Raw genomic sequence first — 23203 nt, 5'->3', positions numbered from 1 at the left:
GTGCAGCGACGGGCTGTCTGGGGTTTTCCTTGGGCTCTGTGGCATTGATGACTGTGTGGTGAGCAGAGTGGGCATGGCCCACTTGGTGAGAACATTTTTGGAGCTGAGACAAAAGCATGGATTTAGCGGTCTTTGTAGTATGGTGATGAACATGTCTGAATTGAGCCAAAGTGTTGTGGGAGGTCAGGGACCCCAAACGGAGGGACCGGCTGAAGCCATGGCAGAAGAACATAGATTGTGAAGATTTCGTTGACACTTACTAGTTCCCCAAATTAATACTTTTATAATTTCTTACACCTGTCTTTACTGCAATCTCCGAACATAAATTGTGAAGATTTCATGGACACTTATCACTTCCCCAATCAATACTCTTGTGATTTCCTATGCCCGTCTTTACTTTAATCTCTTAATCCCATCATCTTTGTAAGCTGAGGATGAATGTTGCCTCAGGACCCTGTGATGATTGCATTAACTGCACAAATTGTTTAAACAATATGAAATCTGGGCACCTTGGAAAAAAAAACAGGATAACAGTGATGTCCAGGGAACAAGGGAGATAACCTTAAAGTCTGGCTGCCTGTGGGCCAGGTGGAACAGAGCCATATTTCTCTTCTTTCAAAAGCAAATAGGAGAAATATCGCTGAATTCTTTTTCTCAGCAAGGAACATCCCTGAGAAAGAGAATGCATCCCTAAGGGGAGGCCTCTGAAATGGCCGCTTTGGGGACGTCTGTCTTTTACAGTTGTAGATAAGGGATGAAATAAGCCCCGGTCTCCCGTAGCACTCCCAGGCTTATTAGGATGAGGAAATTCCTGCCTAATAAATTTTAGTCAGACCGGTTGTCTGCTCTCAAACCCGGTCTCCTGATAAGATGTTATCTATGACAATGTGTGCCCGAAACTTCATTAGCAATTTTAATTTCGCCCTGGTCCTGTGATCTCGCCCGGCCTCCATTTGCCTTGTGATATTTTATTACCTTGTGAGCATGTGATCTCTGTGACCCACACCCTATTCATACACTCCCTCCCCTTTTGAAAATCACGAATAAAAACTTGCTGGTTTTACAGCTTGGGGGGCATCATGGAACCTGCTGACATGTGATGTCTCCCCCAGACACCCAGCTTTAAAATTTCTCTCTTTTGTACTCCTTCCCTTTATTTCTCAGACCAGCTGATACTTAGGTAAAATAGAAAAGAAACTACGTGAAATATCGGGGGTGAATTTCCCCCAATACCAAAGTTTATACTCCCAAGGCAAGAGTGGATCTTCTCCCCAAATTGTCCAGGATTGTGCTGGACATGCTAGTATAGCCAAGAGACTAAGAGCCCAGGCTTGGGAGTCAGCCAGACCTGGGCTCCAACTCCAGATCTGCCATCTTTCTAGCTTCATACCCTTAGGAGGTGAGTCTCAGTTTTCTCATCTATGAAATGGGCTAACAATAGCGTGTATTGCAAAGTGTTGAGAAGAATCATGGGTACAGTCCATGTAAAATGCTCAGTGCATTGCCTGACACATAGGGAGTGCTCAAGGCCAGTGAGCCACAGTGGTGGTGGTAATGGTGATGATGGCAAAGGCCAGCATGGTTAGTGCCCCCATGCCAGGAGCCCGGCCCCACACAGTATTGCACTGACCTGAGGCCGCCACATCAGCAATGGACCTCTTGGTGACATGGGCCATGAAGCCCACGATGGAGAAGATGACGAATCCTGCGAACATGCTGGTGCACGAATTGATGCAGCAGACGATGATGGAGTCCCTGAAGAGAGGGAGGGGTGGGGTGAGGAGGGTGCAGCTGGCAGAAGGTGTAGCTGCTGGCTGTGGTTATGGAGGGGTGGCCTGGAGGAGGGGGCTGGGAATGGGGCTATACAGTAGGTCCCAGATGCACAGGCCCTAAGAGCAAGCTAGAGGAGGGCAGAGCCAGAGGATCAGGGTCAGGAAAGGGGGACAACAGGAATGTCTGTGTCTCCAGAAGGAGTTAAACAAATGACTGGCTCAGGGAGAGGTTAAGCTGAGAGTGCAAAGTGGCCAAAGAGGGCCCTAACACATGAGTGTGGGGTGTGGACTCGAAGGGCTCGGCCAGGAAGGAAGGGGCTCCTGCAGCTGTCCTCTTAAACCTGTAGACGTTGTTGTGGAAAGAGTTGTAGCTCCCGAGAGCGATCAGGGACCCCAGGCCTAGCCCGTATGAGAAGAAGATCTGGGTTGCCGCATCCAGCCACACCTGTAGGCAGAATTATCGAAGACTGTCAAAAGTAATCACCATAGCCACAGCTACCCAGGAACTTTTCCATGTGCCCACCAGCTCTCCCTGGCAACAAACCTGGTCTACAGTGAGGGTCAGAAAGATGCAAAAGCTTGTCTCAAAGCTGCTAAGTGGTGGCTCAGAATCCGGGCTGGGAGGGGCACTCACCTCGGAGTCGGACAGCTTGCGGAAGTTGGGTGTGATGTAGAAGAGGATGCCCTCCTTGGCCCCGGGCAGCGTCACTCCACGGAAGAACAGGATGATCAGCATGATGTAGGGGTATGTGGCTGAAAAGTAGACCACCTGGGAGGAAAGCGGGTGACTGGTGACCCCTCCTCCTGTACACCCTTGCTTCCTCCTCCCTCATTTCCCCTACATCCGTATCTGTTGTGGCCCTGGGCTTGATTCCAGTTCTTCCGCCTCCAGGAAGCCTTCCCAGATCCTTGCTCTCCTTGGCCACTTATCTGAAGCTCCTCCTTGGAGTCTGAGCCAACCAGCTCACATTTGGTTTTTCCCTTCCCCTGTCCCCTCCTATTTTTTGACTTCTAAATTATCCAAGTAATGCATGTGGTGACAGGAAAACTTTTAAATTACATATGCACACACACACATAAAATGAATTCCTTTCACCAGCACCTAGAATGTAAGTTATGTGGGGGGCAGGGCTTGTGTTGTTCACATCCCCATGCCTAGAACAGTCCACCGTATATAGTAGACACTCAAGAATTGTCTGACGAACACATAAATGCAGGGATGTTCCTACTTTAATGCTCCTCTGAAACTCTCCTTTGCAGATGCAATCACATTTTCTTACAAAATGAGGTTCAAATTAGGTACTTGCCTTTCCATGTAACATGTTTAGAGTTAAAAAAAAATGCAGTACATACAGGTTTGTTTCCCATTTTGTTCACTAAACATTGTTTTATTGCCTCATGAACAATTTGATGTTTTAATTGCACAAAACAGTCCCTCAGAAGGTCCTACCATTCTCTTTTAAGCTTCCCCACTGCTATGCATTTAGGTTACCTCCAATTTTATGTGACTCTAAACAACACCACATTAAACACCCCTGTATATAAATCTTCAGCTACAAAATTATTATACCACTCTTGGGAAAAATTTTTAGAGGTGGAACTACTGAATTAAAAGGAATAAATTCATCACAGGCTTTTGATCCATATTACCTTGTTGCTTTCGAGAAACGGAGCTTCACCTGGCATTACAGAGAGTGTCTTCCCGTCACAAGGCCAGCACTGGGTATCATCATTTAAACAATTATTTTTTGCCAAACTGATCATCATTGTCTAAAATTGCATTTCTTTGCTCACTAGTATGGAAGAGCAATGTTCAAGTTTGATGACCTTTGTATCTCAGAGTCTAATGTGAGCCTGTTTCCCGGTCAGCATGGACAGTTCACTGGCTTAGCTTCACCTCCCTGACTTGACCCCGAGATTCTGCAGGATTAAGGAAGGCAGCCACAATCCAAGAGAAAACCCATTGTACTTGGAGCTAGGAAAAGGGAATTCAAACTCATCTGTGTCACCCACAAGCTGTGTAACTTAGGGTCAATGTTGTATTTTCTCTTAGCTTCACTTTCTCTTGTCCGGAATCAGGCACAGTCACACCTACTGCTCAGAAAGGTCAGTCACATCAGGACATGCCGCAGGCTTATTATATGTTGCCTTGGTCTCGTACTTCCCTGTGCCTTCCATGTTCGGCACGAAGCCAGGCACATAGTAGGTATTCAATAAATGCTTGTGGATGGATTGGTTGACATCCTCAGTATATGCAGTGAGGGGGCTCTACTCTCTGTCCCCAAGAAGTGGCCAGTCTCCTAATGTAGCAGGAACTCTAATTACCACTCCAAAATGATTATAATTGATACTATGTATTGAGTGCTTACTATGTGTAAGGCATATGCTAAGCATTCTACTCATCTCCCTCAGTCTTTGGGACAACCCTGTAAGGTACTGTTATTGTGACCATTGAACAGATGAGGGGACTGAGGCTCAGAGAGATGAAATGGCTTGCTCAAGTGCACACAGCTAGAAGCTCAGGGACTGAGATTCAAACCCTTCCAAAGCCCATAAGCCCTATACTTTTCTGCTCCTGAAATTTAGACTGGGAGATACTTGTGCCCTCCTCCGGCGTCCCTAGTCCTAGGAATGGATCAGAGATACTTTTACGCCAGCCTTGGATTTGAGAACCCAGTGTGTCCAGAAGTTCCCACTAGATGAAACTAGGGTAGCTTTTCATCAGCTCTGCCCTGCCCAAGTGTGGAATTTGTTAAGGTTCTGCTTGGTTCGTTTCTACTACTGCTTCTAGAACCTCGCATTCACCTCTTGGGTAGTTCTGACCTTCCTGCCTCCCATCTTATTCAGTACAAATCCCTTCTCTGCCCTTGACTTGCCATAAGATCTGAGACAACACACTTGTCCTCTGGGTTCCCTTCAGGTCAGGGCCAGTAAGAGACTGCCATCTTCTGCCCCCAAGCTCCTGGGGTAGGGCTTGAAATGGAGAAGAGGTGGAGTAAGGCCAGTTTTCCACCTCCTGGGTGTCCCTGGGCTAGACATCCCAGCTTGGCATTTGCTCTGCACTTGCTGATAATAAAAACAAGAGTAATAACAACTCTCCTTGCTGGGTGCTGAGTGCTTGACAAAAGCACCATCTCATCTGATTATCATAATAAACCAACAGATAAGTATAATTATTAGCCCCGTTTTACAGAGAAGGAAACTGAGTTCCAGGGAGGCAAAGTGACTTGCCTGAGCTCACAGCTAGTAAATGGTGAGGTTGGGATCTTAACTCATGGACTGCTTAATACAGAGCCTGAGTCTAACCATTAACCTATTCATCTCTGTTGTTCCTCAAGGGTCAGGATGTGAAGCTGTCATCTCTGGAGTTTCTGCACCTAGCACAAGGTTTGGTGCAGAGCAGATGCTCTGGGAAAGTTTGTTCAACAGTCCAGGAGCAACATTTGCCCTCTGTTTTGAGATGACTCTGTTAGGCCCAGTGGAATCCCATGGGACTCGCTGTGAGCTTCGCACTGTGCTGCGTACTTGACTTGCACTATTTCCTTTTATCCTCACAACCGCCCCAGAAGGTAAGGTAATGTTATTATTCCCATTTCACAGTAAAAGAAACGGACACACCGAGTGTTGAAGGGACCTGCTTAATTCAAGGTTGGATGGGACTCTTGGGAGTTGTGGGCAGAGCTTCCTTTGTAGACCTGTTCCTCTATCCAGTGCCCTCCTGTCCCCACTGTGCACATATATCCCTTACCTTTCCAGTCCAGCCAACACCCTTCCAGATACAGAAATACACAAGGATCCAGGCGATGGCCAGCGTGATGGCCAGTGGCCAGCGGATCTGACCTGGCTTATCCAGCCCGTCCGTCATCTGATGCATGTTACGCCTGGTCAAACAGTGGAGGGAGGAGAAAGTTACACAGAGCTGGTGGGAGCCGGAGTGACCCAGGGGTGCCCAGGGCATGGCCACAGATGATATCCCCACCCTAGAACTGTGCTGACACCGTCATCACTGTGATTCAAGAGGTAGCTGGGGACTGTGAGGCCCATTATACTAATCAGTAGAAAGTGCTGTTTGGTCAAGAGATCAAAGAGAACAGGACGTGCCAGGGCCTTAGTCAGCCACCACTACTGCTCATCTGGATGGCCCAGTGGCCTCCTAGTGGGACCCTGCCTTCAGTTTTGCTCTGTCCCCTCTCCAGCCCCAGAGAGCCTTCTAAATTGCAAGTCTGATCATGTCACTCCTCTGCTTACTGCAATGAATAGCACCCGCTTGTTCTCAGAATGAAGCCCAAACTCCCTGGCCAGCCTTTCAAGGCCCTTGCATCTCTCTCTCCTCTCAGCACTCACTGCAGCTGTTTGCCGGTGCCTGGCTGACCTCATCTGCCTCCCAGCCTTCACACTGTTCCTCTCCAGCACCTGCCTGCCCTGCAGTTTTCTCTTCTAGATGCCACTGCCGACCTGGGCTGGTCCAGGGGACTCCCTGAGGTCCCCGCAGCCCAGCCGCCTGGGCTTCCCTCCTCTCCGCATTGGCCGCCTGGTGGTGCCATTGCCTGTCTGCATGTCCGTGCCTGTCATCAGTTGGCACATAGTAGGAGCTCAAGAAGTGTTTACTGAATAAATGGTTGAATGAAAAGTCCGAACGTGCCTGAGAGCAGCATGCGGGAGATGCCAGAAAGCAGAACCCACCAGAGCAGAATTTGATTTTTATTTGTAAAGAAACAGTGTAACCACAGACATTGGCCATGAAGAGATCAGGCAACTCTGATTCTGACACTGCCTGAGAACAGCTCCTCCTGGGAGCTTATCCAAGGTGCTCTGAAACCTTCTAGACTGCTCCCGGATCCTTCTGAGCTGTCCAGCACGGATGCTTCCTTCATGCCAGAGAGATTTGGGCCCCAGCACCTCATTGTGTCACATCAGTGACTCCCAACACACATCTCTACAAGGTACTCCCCTGAAGATACAATCAGCACGGCCTTCACTATGGCCAGAGTGTGTGTGCATGTTTATTCCGAGTGACTCTGGGTTCGTAAGTAGATCGGGCTGGTTTTCAGGATGAATCAGGAGGTGGTCGACCTCTCCAGGTGATTCTAATTGGCTATGCTGGTTATTCCCCTCTGTTTGCCTCTCTGATCCACTCTCCCCCTTGACCACTCTGTGCCAGGCCCCAGGATGCTGACGACTATGGCCACATTATCTGGTCCACTGCCCTCTGGCTTCTAGCTGGGTTTGACCATTGGGAGGCGCTGGCAGGAGATTAGAGGCAGAGATGTTGGGGAATGTATTCTTCCTGCTGGACCTTGGCTTTGTGAGTAGCTGGGTTTTGCTATCAAAAGTCAGAGTTTGTGTGTCTCATGGCTCTATCTGCGGTCCAACTCTTTTTGGGGAGAAAAGGTCTTCAGCATCCCTTGTGGCTGCCTTAGCCCTGCCACAACTCTGCAAGTATAGTCATGTGTCACTTAACAACGGGGATATGTTCTGAGAAATGCGTTCTTAAGCAATTTTGTTGTTGTGTGCATATCATAGCGTGTACTTGCACAAACCTAGATGGTCTAGCCTGCTACACTCCTATGCCATACGGTGTGGCCTATTGCTCCTAGGCTACAAACCTGTACAGCACATGACTGTACTGAATATTGTACGCAACTGTAACACAATGCATTTCGGTACTAGACATGTCTAGACGTAGAAACGGTAAAGTAAAAATATGGTATTATAATCTTATGGGACCATCGTTGCACATGTGGTCCACTGATGACCAAAATGTCATGATGTGACACATGACTGTAGCCCCTTTATCCACCTCTTCTGTTACCCCTCCGAGGGGCCTCTGTCTCCTGCCGGGCTCTGGCTGACATGCCCCGTCCCTGCCATCCCCTGATGGCCCCATACTCACTCCCAGAACTCCACCACAGCGCTGGTCATGTTGGTGGTGTTGACCATGCTGTAGTTGGAGAAGCAGCGGTCTGTGTTCCAGGGGTTGTCGCACTGTTTCCACGGCAGTGTCTGCAAGGACACAGTCATGAGGACGCATCCTGCTGGGCTCCCAGGGGCTGGCATGAGTGGTCCCAGTGCACCCTGCCCACCCTCATGGTCCCCAAGCCTCCTCACACCTCCCCTTCCCAGCAGCTCTGGGAGGTAAGTAGCATTATGATCCCCATTTGACAGATCAGAGAGGGACAGTGACTTGCTTGAGAATGCACAGCTACTAAGTGCCAGAGCTGAGATTTGAACCTCAACCCGTTCACTGTGAGAACAGCCTTCCAAGCTGCAGCCGGGGCTACTTCCCCACCATGTGACCTTGGGCAAGAGACCTTGCCCATCTAACTCTCACTGCAACGACACCAGCAAACACTTACAGGCCTTGTTCTCTGCCAGGAGCAGTTCTAAGTTCCTTACACATATCTGCTCCTTAAACCTCACAAGAACCCTATGAGGTGGGTTTCACTTTTTGTTTTCTTTCATTTTTTAATTTTGATAAAATACACACAACATTTACCATCTTAACTATTGGTGACTGTACAGTTTAGAAGCATTAAGTATACCCATAATGTAGCTCCCTGAACCCTGCCACACCTCTGCAAATACAGTCATGTGTCACTTAACAATGGGAGTACATTGTGAGAAATGTATTGCCTAACATTGTCAGCATCCAGCTCCAGAACTTTTTTCATTTTGCAAAACTGCAACTCCATCCACTAAACAACAACTCCTCATACCCCTACCCACAACCCCTGGCAACCATCATTCTACTTTCTGTCTCCATAAATTTGATTACTCTAGGGAACTCATATAAGCAAGATCAAACACTATTTGTATTTTTGTGACTGGCTTATTTCACTTGACATAATATCCTCAAGGTCCATCCATGTTGACGCATGCGTCAGAATTTCCTTCCTTTTAAGGCTGAATTACATTCCATTGTATGTATAGACCACATTTTGCTTACCAATTCATTTATCAGTGAGCACTTGGCTTGCTTCCACCTTTTGCCTACTGTGAATAGTGCTGCTGTGAACAGGAGTGTACAAATATCTCTTTGAGAGCTGCTTTTAATTCTTCAGGTATCTACCCAGAAGCAGAATTGCTGGATCATATGGTAACTCTATGTTTAATTTTTTGAGGAACTGGGGCACGTTCTAATTTTATTTCCATTTTATAAATGAGGGCACTGAGACTCAGAGAGGTTAAGTCTCTTTTCTGAAGTTGCACAGCTGGTATATAGTAGAGTCAGGATTTGAACCCAGGCTGTCTGTGTCCATATAAAATGTGCTAATAATACCCACTTTAGAGGGGTGTCATGAGGATTGGATGTGAGCCTGCAAGGAGTGCCTGTCTCACAGGACATGCTAAACTTGTGAGGCTATGGCTGTTGTGGGGAGACCAAGGCCCACAAAAGACAAACCAAGTTCCCCACTCCTGGAGGAATGGCCTTGTCAGCAGAGTGGTGGCCGTGGTGGGCCAAGGGTGGGCTCTGGGTGTGGCTTCTGCTGGATGGGGTGGTTGAAGGGACCACTCACCGTGGTGAAGGAGTTGTACAGGTAGTAAATGGCCCAGGAGATGATGACGATGTAGTAGATGTTCAGCCAGAATGATAGCACAGCCGCCGCAAGGCCCACGCCTGGGAGCGGAACACAGACACATGTCCATTTAATACGGAATTAACATGAACTGTCGTGGCATGTTCCATGACCTCTACAATCTTATTGATCTCGGAGACAGGCATTACTGAGGACACTGAGGCTAAGAGAGAGGCAGTGACTTGCTGAAGGTCATGTACATCTGACAAGCCAGGGGGCCAGGACTCATGTCTGGGGCCCAGTGCAGACTGGTGGCAGGCAGGGCTGGGGTCTCAGCTTGCCGGACAAGGTGAGGTCCAGGCCCTCGGTCAGTGAGCATGACTCACCATGTATCTACCTGGGTGCCTGTCAGGCACTGAGCACGAGGCAAAGACAGTCACACCCAGCCCTTGCAGAGGAAATAAATGGGCTAACAGGACAGAGCAGGCTGATGTGCGGGGGACTCTGGATTGGGCCTCTCCACCTCCACCTCCCTAGTTTCTGACCAGCACTGTCATCTGCCACCTGGCCCCTTGCAACAGCCCTCACTCTGCTCAGATATGCACCTGGTGGATGGATATGTGATGTCAGCCCTGGTCTGGGTAGACAGCTCGCTCTCTCCAGAGGGCAAGAGGTGTGTGTGGGCAGGGGCACCACCACCCAGGGCCCTGATCTGCAGACTTACCCTTGAACATAGGAGCCAGCTTCCATACCCCTAGCCCCCCGATGGAGGTGTACTGGCCCAGGGAGCACTCCAGCAGGAAGAGTGGGACCCCCGCAAAGATGAGTGTCAGGAAATAGGGGATCAGGAAGGCTCCTGCAGGTAAAGAAGACAGAGCTCGTGGCCCCAAGACTTTCAAGACCTGCCCTGGTAGAGGGAGTGTCGTGGGTCTGTGTCCCCATCCAGTATTTCTTTATACCTGCCTCAAAAGCAGGACCCACAGCCAACCACAGGCCCAAGGAAAGCCTTATGTGAAATACATCCCATTTTTTGCAGGTGAATAGATGAATTTCTTGGTATCATTAACAGAGGACAATTGTCCTTCGGGAATCTTTTGATAAAGGGACAAGAAACAAGAAATGGGGCCTGGTGCTCCCTCTGGAGTCTTTAGGGAGGCTTTTCTCCTACAGTTGCCCCAGAAAAATGCCTAAGCAGGATCCTTTCTGCAGGGTCCAGACCCAGCCAGGAGGTCCCCAGGCCAGCACCTACCCCCACCATTTTTCCCGCAGAGATAGGGGAACCTCCAGACGTTGCCCAGGCCGATGGCATAGCCCACACAGGACATGAGGAAGTCGAAGCGGCCCTTCCACGTGTCCCGGTCGGGGAGGTCTGCCGCCTTCTTCTGCACCTTGACCACCAAGGTTTTGGGCTTGTCATTGGCCACAGGGGCCTCGCTGACCTCGGTGGAGATCTGCCCGTCGGCCACCTTGCTGCCGTTGGTCGCCATGTCTCGGAATTTGGACGCAGGGGTCCTGGCAGATGGACGTGCGATGTCACCCCCGGTCCACGTGGACAGCAGTTTTGCGGCTCAAGGGCACCCTAGGAGGACGGGGTGGGTAACAGGCACAGAAAGAGAGTAGGACCTTGGAGTTGCCTCACCCTAAAATGACAAAAACAAAATAACCCATAAACAAGCTAGGGGCTTGAAAAGCCTGTCTATAAGCCCTCTTCCTCTCACCCGCCCTTGCTCCTGGAGGAAGGAAGGTGACTTTTGTTTCCAAAGACACAGCGATGTTTCCTGGCCTAGCTTCAACTCTGGCCATCTGTGTCCAACCCTCTGTTGTATGTCCTGCTCAGAGGAGAAATCTGAGGCCACCAAACTTCCAACAGGAAATGTTAAGTACTTAATTGTAAAATCTTTAACTTTGCCTCCAAGGATGCAATTGGGAGCCTTGTCACACTCTGCAGCCATACTAGCCATCGCCAGGGTTAGCAAGAAAGAAGCTCCACCTGTGGCTGAATGGGGAGAAAGGTGTCCCCACTACGGAGGTGTCTGGGTGAAGACGACAGAGCCTAGGAGTTACGACCTCTGATCACAGTCCACTTTACCACATTTTTTTTTTTTTTTTTGAGATGGAGTCTTGCTCTGTTGCCCAGGCTGGAGTGCAGTGGTGCCATCTCGGCTCACTGCAAGCTCCGCCTCCTGGGTTCACGCCATTCTCCTGCCTCAGCTTCCAGAGTAGCTGGGACTACAGGTGCCCACCACCGCGCCCAGCTAATTTTTTTGTATTTTTAATAGAGACGGGGTTTCACCATGGTCTCGATCTCCTGACCTCATGATCCACCCGCCTCCGCCTCCCGAAGTGCTGGGATTACAGGCGTGAGAGACTGCACCCGGCCCCGACTTTACCACTTTTGAGCTGTGTGACTTTAAGTACACTCAACCTCTGTGTGCCCCTGTCTTTTAAAATGAGGATGACACTGGTACATCTCTCACTGGGTTGCAGGAAGTCCTGAGTCTATACTTTTAACAAGCTCTGCCAAAGGAGATTCTTATACTGGCAGCCCAGCCCTGGCCCTCAGCTAAGGGCCACTGGTTTAGATGACCTTTTCAGCCTTCAGTCACCCCAAGATATTCTACTGACACTCTGCAGCCTTCTTACCTTTTTAGTTCCAGGGGCAGCGTGGGGTACAATACAGTGGAGGAAATTGGGCTGAGACTAGTCCTGAGTTCAAATCTCCGGTCTGCCTTCTACTAGCTGAGTACTACTGCTCAGTACTACTACTCAATACTACTACCAAGTACTGCTGTTGTGTGTGCTTAGTTTCCCCATGTATAAAATGGGGCAATACCCTCTGGCTTGTAGAGTTGCATCAAAACTCAGCTGTAATTGCTGCAAGAGTGCTTTTTGCCAACCTGGTTAAGAGAGAGAACTCCACTCATGGATGTTGTTACCGGGGCTGTTGACGTTACCTGATGGTCGTCGGGGGTGGGTCAGCTCCAGAAGGCCTCCTTCTGCCACCCTGGGTGAGATCCTGCAAAGCAGAGAAGGGGAGGAGAGGAGGGATGGTGAAGCAGCGATGGGGCAGGCAGGCAGCTCCTACAGAGGGCAGCAGGGGTGCAGGAAGCCTGCCAGGGCGTCCGGGCTGTGCGCGTGTCCCGCAGAGCGTCCCCAGCCAGGGTGGCCACAGCGAGTCCATGCAGCATGGCACTGGCCCTTGGGGTGCTGGGAACATGCAGGAGTGGGGCCCGCTGCCCTCGGGACAGCTGTGGGCGTGGGATGAGGGCAGCGTGGAGAAGACATTCCATAATTTTATCAGAAGAAAAGAGAAACCAACAGAGGGGCTGCTGAGACTTTTCTCTGTCCTCCATCCAAACTTGTGGAAATGTTACAAAAAGACCACGTAAGAACACGAGAAAGAGCACCTTGTTTTGGGGTGAGAAAGGCAGGTTTCCAGACAGTTTATTTCGAATTATCCGATTTTGCCCCCTCCCCCCACATCTATTTTAAAAAAGGATATACCCAAAGATGGTTACAATGCTTAGTTTTTGAGTGACTTTTGTTTTCTTCTTTGTGCTTTTTAAATTTCTATAATGCTCTACAAAACTGATTTAAATTAATAATATAACAAAAAATAAACGTATGGAACCCTCAGAACAAACCGGAACATGTGAAGCGGTCTGCGGTCCCTCAGAGGTGGGAGCTACGCCAAAGCAAGGTGCGGCGTGGCCCTGGCCCTCCCCACGCGGCCTCCTCCCCGCAGCTTTGCCCGGCGGGGGCCCAGTCTGCTGTGCACTCGCCCTCCAGCCCCTCACATGCAGTCCCCATTACCAAACACCATCATCTCCTCCCAGAGTTCACGGAGAACCAGGCCATCTTCAGATAATCCAAACTTTCCTAACACCCCTGCTCCTCGTTCTCAGGGATGGCCTGCTCACTTTGAACTCCTTCACGGCACACAGGCTGGTCTTGGATGCCCATCTAGATCCTGGCCTGGGCATGGCAATGTTAGAGAGAGCTCTGGACTCAGTAGGGTGCCTGCCTCCCCTTCTGGAGAATGGCAGGATAGTAGAAGGCGGCCGATTCTGTGGTCTACCAGGGACTCTTGGGATACGCAGGAGAGAGCAGCCTCAGCCATTAACTTTGGTAACAATGATGCCCTTAACGGTCCCATGATCTACCCTTGTGGGCTCCAGCTGCCATATTTGTTCAAAATGATCCAATCACCTTGAATCAGGACTGACCACCTGACCCAGGCTAGCCAATCAAATTCCTTCCCTGGAATTTGGCATGGGACCCAGGAAGAAGGGCAGTTTTGCCAGTGACTTGGGGACTCTGGGGCAGCCATCCTCTGCCCATCTTGTACTCAGAGTGAGATTTGGTCTGCTGAGGAAGGAGAAAACTAGACATCAAAAGATAGAGTGTCTCAAAGCTCCTAGTTTGCAGTTCCAGGCTTTCTTCAGGCTGGTGCTTGGATTTTACAAAACATTCCCATAGTCATGAAATAGATGTTTTGCTTACATTGGCTTGGGGGTTCCTGTTGCAATCTTAAATCTCTGCACCATCCCTCTGGTTCACCAGGAAGTTCAGTCCATGAGTTCTTCTCCATGACTATATTGAGCACCTCCTCATGCCAAGCCCTGAACGATCAGAGACGGTGGCTGCTCTGAAGACCTCACCATAAAGAAGACATACATGTGATTTCCAATTTCTGGAATACGGGGATATGTATTCAGATTCAGTCAAATGCCTATAATTCCCTAGGAGGAGCCACATGACTATATTTGGAGTTTTCCTTTTAGAAGATATGGCACAATATGAAGATAAACAAAGTAAAGCCATGAATTTATATAACTCATACTTCTTTGAGGATTTAGAACTGAGAAGGCTCTTTGACTTACACAGCAGCAAAGCCACCCTGGTGCTGAGTCAGACAGACCTCGGCTCCCTCCAACACCTACTAATGCTGGGTGAGTTACTTCACCTCTCTGACCCTCATCTATACAATGGGAAGATAATAATAACTCCTTCCGAGGGTTATGGTGATGATTAAATGAGATCGTGTGTGTAAAGCATGTACAACTATGCCTGGCATATAGTTAGGGCTTAGCAAATCTCAGTCATTGTTATCACTGCAATGGCCACCATCTGGGTATGGGTCCATTGTTCTTAATTTGGCATTCGCAACTTCCCAGAAGGCTACAACAACAACAATAATAATACCGAATAACGTTTATTAAGGGCTTACTATTCAGGTCTTTCAGTGTCTTCAGCATTTTAAAAAATCCAGTGGAAATCATCCTTTTAGTCCCCCTGGGGAATACCAGCTAACAGAAATGCCAAGTCTCTTGGATTTGGGCTCTCTTTGTACCAAAGCAAAGAGGTCTAGCTCAGCACCTTGGGCCAGTCAGAAGCTGGGAGCGGTACATTTGTTTGTTTAGTTAATACAAAAATAGTTATTCTGTAATAAAGTCTGGTAGAAAAAAAAATCCCAATCATCTGGTCCACGGGAGGAAATTGATAAAGAGCCTCCTGCTAGTAGTGAACATGCCTGGGACCCAATGCTTAAATGGAGTGGTCCCAGGAAGCGTGCCTCACCCACACACCTGGGGAACAGTGCATCCGCAATTTTAATTCCTGGCACTTCCCTCTCCTATGAAACATAACATGCAGAAAGCACAGGTGTGTGTGAGTTCACGGCAGGGTAACTTGGCTGTCTTTCTAGAATATTTCTCTGAAGCAGAACCAACCTTTTTGCAAGTTGTTACTTTTCCTTTCCCAAGACACACCCCTGTGTTTTGTGGCTCTCTTGGATCATGTTGGAGGACAGCTCTGCGGGTCTGTAGTGGCAAGACCACGCATTTCTTCCACCTCGCCCTGAGTGCCAGCCTGTGATCAGCCTCCTTTACCTGCTGGTGGAGCAGGCGGAAGAAACACCTCTCACCTTCTCATGATCTGGGCATTTTTCCAAAGCCTTCTTCCAGCGTCTTCCAGTTCTTCTTCATCAGGTGACAACATTCTGCAGACCCAGAATGCGGCTCCACATTCCTTCAGGTGCATACTATACCATGATTAACTTAATTCCACCAAAGCCACGTTCAAAGGGCACTATTAATGTGAGACCACCAGTGATGACAGGTCAGGTCCTCTGTACTCACTCACTAAGACATTCATTCTGCAAGTATTTACTGAGCACATGCTATGTGCTGAAACGACAATGGAGCCGTCTCTTCAAGCATTTTGTATTCTGAACTACACCCTGGTCACCAGAATCCGAATCAGTGAACTAACAGGTTCCAGCAGAAAGATTCATTTCTGTAAATACTTACTGAGGCCTCCTATGTGGGTGGAGCTGGGGTGGACACTCAGGGTGTGAGAATTTAATAAGACAAGACCATTGCCCTTGTCAAGGTCATGGCCTAGAAGGAGAAATATTTCTGCCTATAGCTGATCATAATACCCTGTGATAAGTGCTGCAAGAGGTGTAAGAACAAGACACGGGAGGCCTAGAAGAAACGCATTAATACAGCCAGAGAAAGTATCCTAGGCGAGGGGTCCTTTGAGCAAGGCTTTGAAGGTTGAATAGGTGTTCATCAGGTTTAAAAAGAGAGAAAAGGCGTTCCAAGTGGAGGGAAACACATGTACTAAAGTATACAGTGTGAAGCTAGGAAGGTCAGTATATGAAGGGTCTTGGACACCGGGCTAAGGAACCTGGGGACTAGCTGCAGGGATGGGGCAGGGCTGATAATGGGATCAGATTCGTAAACCAGAAGATGACTCGCTCATGGGGCCTCTGGGAAGGACGGAGTTAGTGAAAGACACTCCAGGCAGGAAGATGGTAAAACATTCCCAGGATATCCCATCCTTCCTCAGTGTATGCTCTATGACCAAGTGTTAAAGCCATTGATAAAAATGGGGCCAAACCAAGCACAAAGAATTCCTCCGCCAATCTCTGAATGACAAGATGCTTTGTAGGGAAAGAAAACATGTACAGTTTGGAAGCCCTACATCAGAAGTGGCAAAATGGGTCAAAACTGGCCCTTGGGCTTGTTTTATTTGGCCTGAGCAAAAAAAAAAAAAAAAAAAAAAAAATTCAGTCTGAATTAGGGGCCAGAAATGGGACTCTCTGGGATACAGTATTTCAAACAGAGGGAGCAGCAAGTGCAAAGGCCCTGAGGCAGGAAGGAGCCTGGCACTTTTGAAAGACACCAAGGTGCCCAAGGTGGTTGGAGTCCAGTGTGAGAGGAAATGGATTCAGGCAGAGGCCAGGTCACACAGGTCTCAGAGGTCACAGCAAGGATTCAGGTTTCATTCTAAGTGGGATGGGAGGAAGTGGGGGCTGAAGTGGTGGGGGAGATCTGACTTACAGTTAGTTTAAGAGTCTCCCTCTGGCTGCCCAGAAAAGGCTGCATAGGGGCAAGGGGGAAGCAGGGAGACATGATCAGAGGCTGCCAGTCCAGAGAGATGATGGTGGCTTGCATGGGGGTGGCTGGATGGGCAGAAGTGGGGGGAAGTGTCACCGACACCCGGGATCTATTCTGGAGGTGGGGCCCGTGGGCCATGGGCCTTGCTGGATGATTGGCTGTGAGCAGCCCAGCCCTGGACCAGATGGCAGGCAAGGGGGAGGGAAGCGTGTGGAAACCACCTTGGACAATCTCCCTCTGTCCCACTGCATCAGAGGGACAGGCGGCTGCGTGGGGTGGGGACCTAGGCAGAGACCGAGAGGCCAGGGCTGCAGTCTCAGGGCTGCCATTGTCCCAGGCCATGGCCCCGCCATGGAGTGAGTGGGGAGCCCTGAAAAGCCAGGGAAGCGAGGAGGGGGAGTAGTGGGTCTGGGAGTAGGGCCTGCTCTTCCCCTCCCCCCATCCCCACCCCACTCCCTCCATGAGACTGTGCTCATGCCTGCTTTGCTTTGCTCTCGTTCTGTAATTACAGAAATTACAGAGGCTCGCTTCAGACTGCAATCACTCTAGTTTGCCTTTATTTCTTTTTGAAACTCTGTAGTTCAAGAAAGAAATTAATATTGAGTTTGGCTTCATTCCAAGGGGAAACATAATACAGTTTATTCTCTGCCTTCGGGAAAAATACTAGGCTCAATCCATTGGACAAGGCTTTATTGAGCATCTGTTGTGTACCCAGACTCATGCCAGCTCCTATCGAAGGAGAAGAGCTAGCATTTATTGAGCGCCTATTGTGTGCCAGGCATTTCACAGGCACTATATCATCCGGGAGTCATTCCATCTATGTAAGCCAGGGCTACTTCACCCATCTGACAGATAAGGAAACAGCCTTGCCAGCTTGGGGTCTCAAATTGCCCAGTGATTCAGGGCCTTGCTTCTCAAAGTGCGGTTCTTCAAGAGACAGCATCAGCATCACCTGGGAGCCTGTCAGAAATGTAGAATCTTGGGCCCCACTCAAGACCTGTGGAACGAGAAGCTGATTTTTAAACAGGTCCCGTGATTTAGGCACATAGGAAAGCTTCAGAAGCTGTTGTTAGGAATGACCCAGATTATTTCATGGGACTTCGTTCAAATCTCTGTGTAATAGGGCTACATATCTGGCTTGCTTGAGTCCCAATTTTCTCATCTGTAAATGTGGATTTCACAGAATTGCTCTGAGAATTGCATGATAATGCATGGAAAGAGGCCAGCCAAGGGCCTGGCACACAGGAAGTGTCAATAAATAGCAGCTTAGGCTGCCACTCAAAGAGATGAATGGCCGCAAAAGTGCTTTGTAATTGAAAAATGTTATACAAATGTGAAGACCAATTAATAGTGGATGATCAGGTACAGAAGGTTAGAGGGAGGTTGGAATTGTGTGGGACAGCCGGTGCTGTGGGCAGTGCTTGCCACGCGCTGTCCTGGAGGTCAGGGAAAGCTCCCTGGAGAAGGTGCCCTAATGGAAAGGGAGCCGCCAGAGAGGGTCTCCAAGGCCCAGCATTTTAACAAGACCTCAGAGGCCAGCCAGGCCTGTGGTGGGATGCAGGCTACAGGAGAAATGAGCTGGTTGGGACAGCTTGGGGTCTAAATGGGAGGCCTCCCTTCCTGGATCCTCAGCCCCATGCACAGTGGTGCTTAGGGCCAAGACCCAGCTGGTCTCCTTCCTGGTCCAGACTTGCTGCATGCCAAACTGGTGCACCTGGTCTACCATGGCATTCTATAGATGAAGAAAAAAACCCAGCAAGGACTGGTGGCTGGCCCAAGGTCACACAGCCTGAGAGTGGCCTGAACCTTATGGACTCCCAACTCCCAGCCAGCCACATACTCTTACTCAAGAGATGAAGGAAAGCAGTTTCATGCCTTGGTATAAATCCCTCAGCTGCCTCAACATACCTGAGAGGGAATTTGCAGAAGCAGGTGTCTTTGTCAGTAGTATTTATCGCATGCCTACTCTTCACAACATCCCACTGTGATTTTCAAGTAAGCTACTTATTTTCTCAAAGTTTTTGTTTTGGCCGGGCATGGTGGCTCACGCCTGTAATCCCAGCACTTTGGGAGGCCGAGGCGGGCGGATCACGAGGTCAGGAGATCGAGACCATCCTGGCTAACACGGTGAAAACCCGTCTCTACTAAAAAATACGAAAAATTAGCTGGGCATGGTGGTGGGTGTCTGTAGTCCCAGCTACTCGGGAGGCTGAGGCAGGAGAATGGCATGAACCCGGGAGGCGGAGCTTGCAGTGAGCTGAGATCGCGCCACTGCACTCCAGCCTGGATGACAGAGCGAGACTTCGTCTCAAAAAAAAAAAAAAGTTTTTGTTTCTTCATCAATAAAGGAGGTCAATAGTAAGCACTTCCCACTCTGTGATAACTGGATTTGAATTTTCTAGCACCGTGCCCAGTTCAGCAAGTGCTAAATACATTGACGCTAAACTGATCATTGGTCCCATTTTGCAGATGATAGCACTAAGGCCCAGAGAGGTCAAATGACCTGCCCAAGGTCACACAGGACTTGACCCAGGCCCTCTGAGTTATAGTCTGGTGCTATTTGCTTGTCCAGAAAATGCCTCCCAGGCGCTGGCCTGTGTGAAATTCCCTGAAACCATTAGACCTATCAGGCCTCATGACCTGATCTGCCCAAGCATGCCTGCTGGATGCCAGAGGGAGAGAAATGTGACTGCATGGAGATGAGTTTGCCTAGCCTCACTGTCCTAGGACAGATGAATAAATGGAAGCTCTAGCCCTTCCCCTCTGCTCTCAGCCTCTGAGAGCCTAGAAGTCAGGTTTTCTAGGACACCTCTGAAACCACAATGTGGAAGAAGGCCAGAGGGCATCCCCACCCCGACAACCCAGGCGAGAACAAATTCAACTTTGCAACTACTGGAATATGACAGACCCATCCAATGGTGAAACAGATTCCAGGAGGATGGTTCTCCTTCTGCAGCCGCCTACAGAAAAGAAAAATTCCCCAACTTTTCATTAACAAGGCGTGAAAGAAAAAGAAGAGCTCAGTACAGGGAGGAAGTGAGCTGGACACTTACTAATGTGCCGGGGCCACTCTAAATGCTTTTTGTCTATTCAATTGCTTTTAGCCCCCATTTTATTGATGGGCAAACTGAGGCACAGAGTGGTTAAAGTGATGTGCCAAAGGTCTCCCAGTTAGGAGTTAGGGATGTCAAGCCTTGACCCAGGCACCTGGGCTCCTGTGTCCAAACTCTTAACCACTCTGCTGTCTCTAATGGGGTAACTGTGGAACCCCCCAAACCCTCCATTTGGGGTGTACAAGTATGGCCCATCCCCAGCAGCCACCTCCCTCCAGGACAAACCTCCACAAGGACAAGGCCTGCTGTTCTTTTTAAGAGACCCAAGAGAGGCTGCCTAGCATGAGAGCCTCCGAGTTCTGGCTCCAAAATGGCTCCTACGGTGGTGCTGGACAAACCCTACAGGTATCCGGGGAGACCCTGGGAGGTCACGTGGGGTTCTGGCTGAGCTGTGGGGCTGCAGGCTCTAATCAGAGTCCCCAGGAGGCAGCCAGCCTCTAGGGGCAGCACTCCCCTCTTGGAGACCCCAGCTCTCCTCCAACTGCAGACATGGCCCGTGCCTTGCAGCTGCCGCGAGGAGCTGACCTGAGGAGGAAGGGCAGTTAGCTTGACGCCCTGAAGTCCAGTAGACACAGGTTTGAAATCTCTCTCTAAACTTACTAGCTGTGTGACCTTATGCCAGTCCCTTCCCCTCTCTGTGCCTCAGCTTTCTTCTGTGTGCAAGCAGGACAGTCAGACTCCAATTTCCAGCTCCACTTCACTCTGATCCAATCATGCTTGTCTCGCTCACACGATCAGTGGTTTACTAACGTCTGTTCTGGCCCCTAATTATCTGTAGTGCCCAAATGAGAACTTCATTTTGTCAAGGCAATTTTCAATCTGATCCGCATTGACTGTGCACCTCCGGGGAGCCGGGCCTCATGCTGGGTGCTGAGGGACAAAGATGCAAGTTGGAGTCTGAGTCCTGCTGCCACTGAGCTCTCAGGACAGCTGGGAGATGGGCCATGGACAATCCACATCCACGGGGTAAGTTCTTCCACAGCACGCAGAGAAGGAGAGGTGGCACCCTGCCCCGGGGTCTGGGTTCAGGCAGTCAACTGGGAGGGGTAGCATTGCGGTTGGTGGAAAAGGGAGCAGAAGTGGGGATATTTTTAAAATAATCACAGCTAGAAGAGCAGGACCGGACTCCTTGCTTTTAACTGCAACCCTAACCACTCCTGGTCCATTCCAGGCAGAGAGAACAAAGCCAAAATACAGAACACATTTGGAGACAGTGAGGAGGCTTGTTGGGGGCTAGAATCTGGGGTGATTTAGGGGAACGTGGCCAGGAAGCCACCAGTAGTAGTAAAGAGCTCTGATGCAGGAAAAGAGGGCGCATCTTACCCTGTAATAAGAATGATGATCACACCGAAGGCTGAGGAAGTGCTTAATATATTTACTGCATTTCTGTACTGCACACTGTACAGATGAGGAAGCCGAAGTTCAGACAGTAAAACAACTTCCCAGCTCCCAGACACTGCAGTTTGATTCCAAAGCCCATGTTCTTAACTATCCCTCTCCACTGTGGGCATGGGGTGGTCACCAGGGCTGCCACCTGAACCGTGGAAGATGGGGAGATTTGATGTGATGGTGACTTGGCAAGACCGCCCAGCAGCTGTGTGGGGAGGAGGAGAGGAGAGGGAGCACGGGTGGAGGTTGCTGTAACAGGGATGGTGCAAGGATAAGGGACAGTGCCTGAACAGGACCATGGTGGGGGCGAGGAGGAAGGCCTGGTCGCCCTATACAACATGGCTTCTCTCATGACTAATTACGGATTCTTCTGTCTTAGCTTCCCAGCTGCACTGTCACCTATGCAAGAACGGGGCCCAGGTCTTCCACCCGCTCTGCTTCCCCGACAGCAGGCAGCTTGAACAGTGCTAGATATGCATGCGCTCTTCTGGGTTCTGCCCTCTATGGCAGAGGACATTGTTCTTACAAGGCCTCAGCACAGAAACGTTTGCTTGGGAGAAGGTGGCAGGTCTACAGAGCAATGGTGTGCTGGTAAGCTTTAACAATGGGCTCTCAGGAAACAAAACAGAAGACTCATTTTGCAGCATCTGCTGACTTCTGTGGTGTAAACACTCCCACTGTGGCCTGTGCAAGGTACTAATATGAGGTCATAGGATTGGGTATGTGCCATCTGTGAGCAGGCTCCAGCACACCACTGAGCCTTAGGCCTGTTTCTTCTTGTGGGGCCAGTGAGGCATGCTCTCGGGCAGAAACTGGCCTTGCTTCCTGAGTGGTTTAATGCTGGAAACCCTCTTGATTGCTTCCTGTAAGGAAAGCCCTGGATGTCAACCCCTGGGCTGGCCCTGGAGCGCATGCTGGGGCTGGTGGGTGCCCGCAGAGACGTCTGCTGCAGGATGAGGAACATCGAACCCTGGGATCAGACACAGGAACTCAGAGGTATCTCCCTGGGTGGATTTGAAAGAGTGGAGAGGGATGGAGAGAGAGGAGGGTGGGAAGGAGGGGAAAGGAGAGAAAAGGGTATGGAAGGAGAGGAGGAGAGAAACAGACAAGGAGGAGGCTGGGGTAAAGGAGCAGAGTGATAAGGAGGAAAACAGGAGGAGCACAGGAAGGGATCAGAAAGGGGAAAGAGGAAAAACAAGGGCAGAAGGAAGGAAGGACAGAAGAGAAAACAGATGTGCCATTCACTGCTTGTAAGCTGGGCAAGGCTCCACTGTGTCAGCTCACTGAACCCAAGGAGGGAGGGAAGGAGCCTACCTTTCAGCCAAGAGAAGCCTGAGGCTGGCGGAGGCCAAGGTCAAAAGTGGCTGAGGAGCCGGGATTTTTGAACCCAGGCTGCAGGGCCTGTTCCACTGACTTCCTTCAGTTGGTTCTGACTGTATTTGCTGGGGGCCAGCCCATTAGTCTCAACCTTCCACTCAGGGCAGCTGTCTCCCATTGCCAGCTTGAGCACCCAACCCTGTGCTGGGCACGAGGGTGAGCCCCTGTGGAACAGGTCCGGGTGCCCACCCTCTGCACCCTCACCACCTGTTCCAGGCTCCTTTCTTCCTCCTGCCTCTGAGGGGTGTGGGGCTCTCTGGAGGACTTCAGTTCCAGGGGATGCCTCTGTAAAAGCCCTGTGCTCAACCGGCCAGAAAGGACTGACTTAGACCAGGAAATAAGAGCGGCACGATGACCTTTCGCCATTCTTTTACATCGCTCTTTGCCTTTTAAAACACACTTGTAAGAAGCCCGTGGGGTTAAAATAGCTGTTCATTCCTGTTCAAGATGTGCTTGGAAGGCTCCGACGGGCATTAAGATAAAGGCCCTTTAAGAATTCAGATTTGGGGAAAAGAAAAAATAACACTGCAAGGGCTGGCTGAACTAAACGATGAACTAAATAAGTCACGTGCAGGAGCACAGCCCAAACGGAGAGCTGGCTTAGGGTCGCAGAAGGCATATCCGTGACA

At 49.8% G+C, this 23203-nt stretch overlaps 1 protein-coding gene across 6 annotated transcripts in view; it reads right to left on the bottom strand.

Annotated features, from left to right (window-relative positions):
• The window catches only part of SLC6A1 (solute carrier family 6 member 1), a 46493-nt gene that overhangs the window by 11343 nt on the left and 11947 nt on the right, over positions 1 to 23203 (bottom strand). The window contains exons 1-11 of one of the 6 annotated variants that reach the window (XM_019024228.4): positions 15216 to 18827; positions 13103 to 13945; positions 12244 to 12305; positions 10539 to 10929; positions 10014 to 10145; positions 9290 to 9390; positions 7666 to 7775; positions 5521 to 5653; positions 2407 to 2541; positions 2114 to 2217; positions 1631 to 1755 (exon numbers count right to left, since the gene is read on the bottom strand). In XM_019024228.4, the coding sequence (XP_018879773.2) occupies positions 1631 to 1755; positions 2114 to 2217; positions 2407 to 2541; positions 5521 to 5653; positions 7666 to 7775; positions 9290 to 9390; positions 10014 to 10145; positions 10539 to 10776 (1078 nt within the window). In that variant the 5' untranslated portion in view covers positions 10777 to 10929; positions 12244 to 12305; positions 13103 to 13945; positions 15216 to 18827. Of the gene's footprint in view, positions 1 to 1630; positions 1756 to 2113; positions 2218 to 2406; positions 2542 to 5520; positions 5654 to 7665; positions 7776 to 9289; positions 9391 to 10013; positions 10146 to 10538; positions 10930 to 12243; positions 12306 to 13102; positions 18828 to 23203 lie in introns of those variants that run through there. The other 5 variants (XM_055381179.2, XM_019024226.4, XM_055381180.2 and 2 more) reach the window with 5 other exon arrangements.

The sequence above is a fragment of the Gorilla gorilla genome, chromosome 2 (genome assembly GCF_029281585.2).
Source record: "Gorilla gorilla gorilla isolate KB3781 chromosome 2, NHGRI_mGorGor1-v2.1_pri, whole genome shotgun sequence".
In the NCBI taxonomy this organism is placed as follows: Eukaryota; Metazoa; Chordata; class Mammalia; order Primates; family Hominidae; genus Gorilla; species Gorilla gorilla.
Note: the sequence above shows the minus strand (reverse complement) of the source record. Positions and strands in the feature narration are given on the sequence as shown.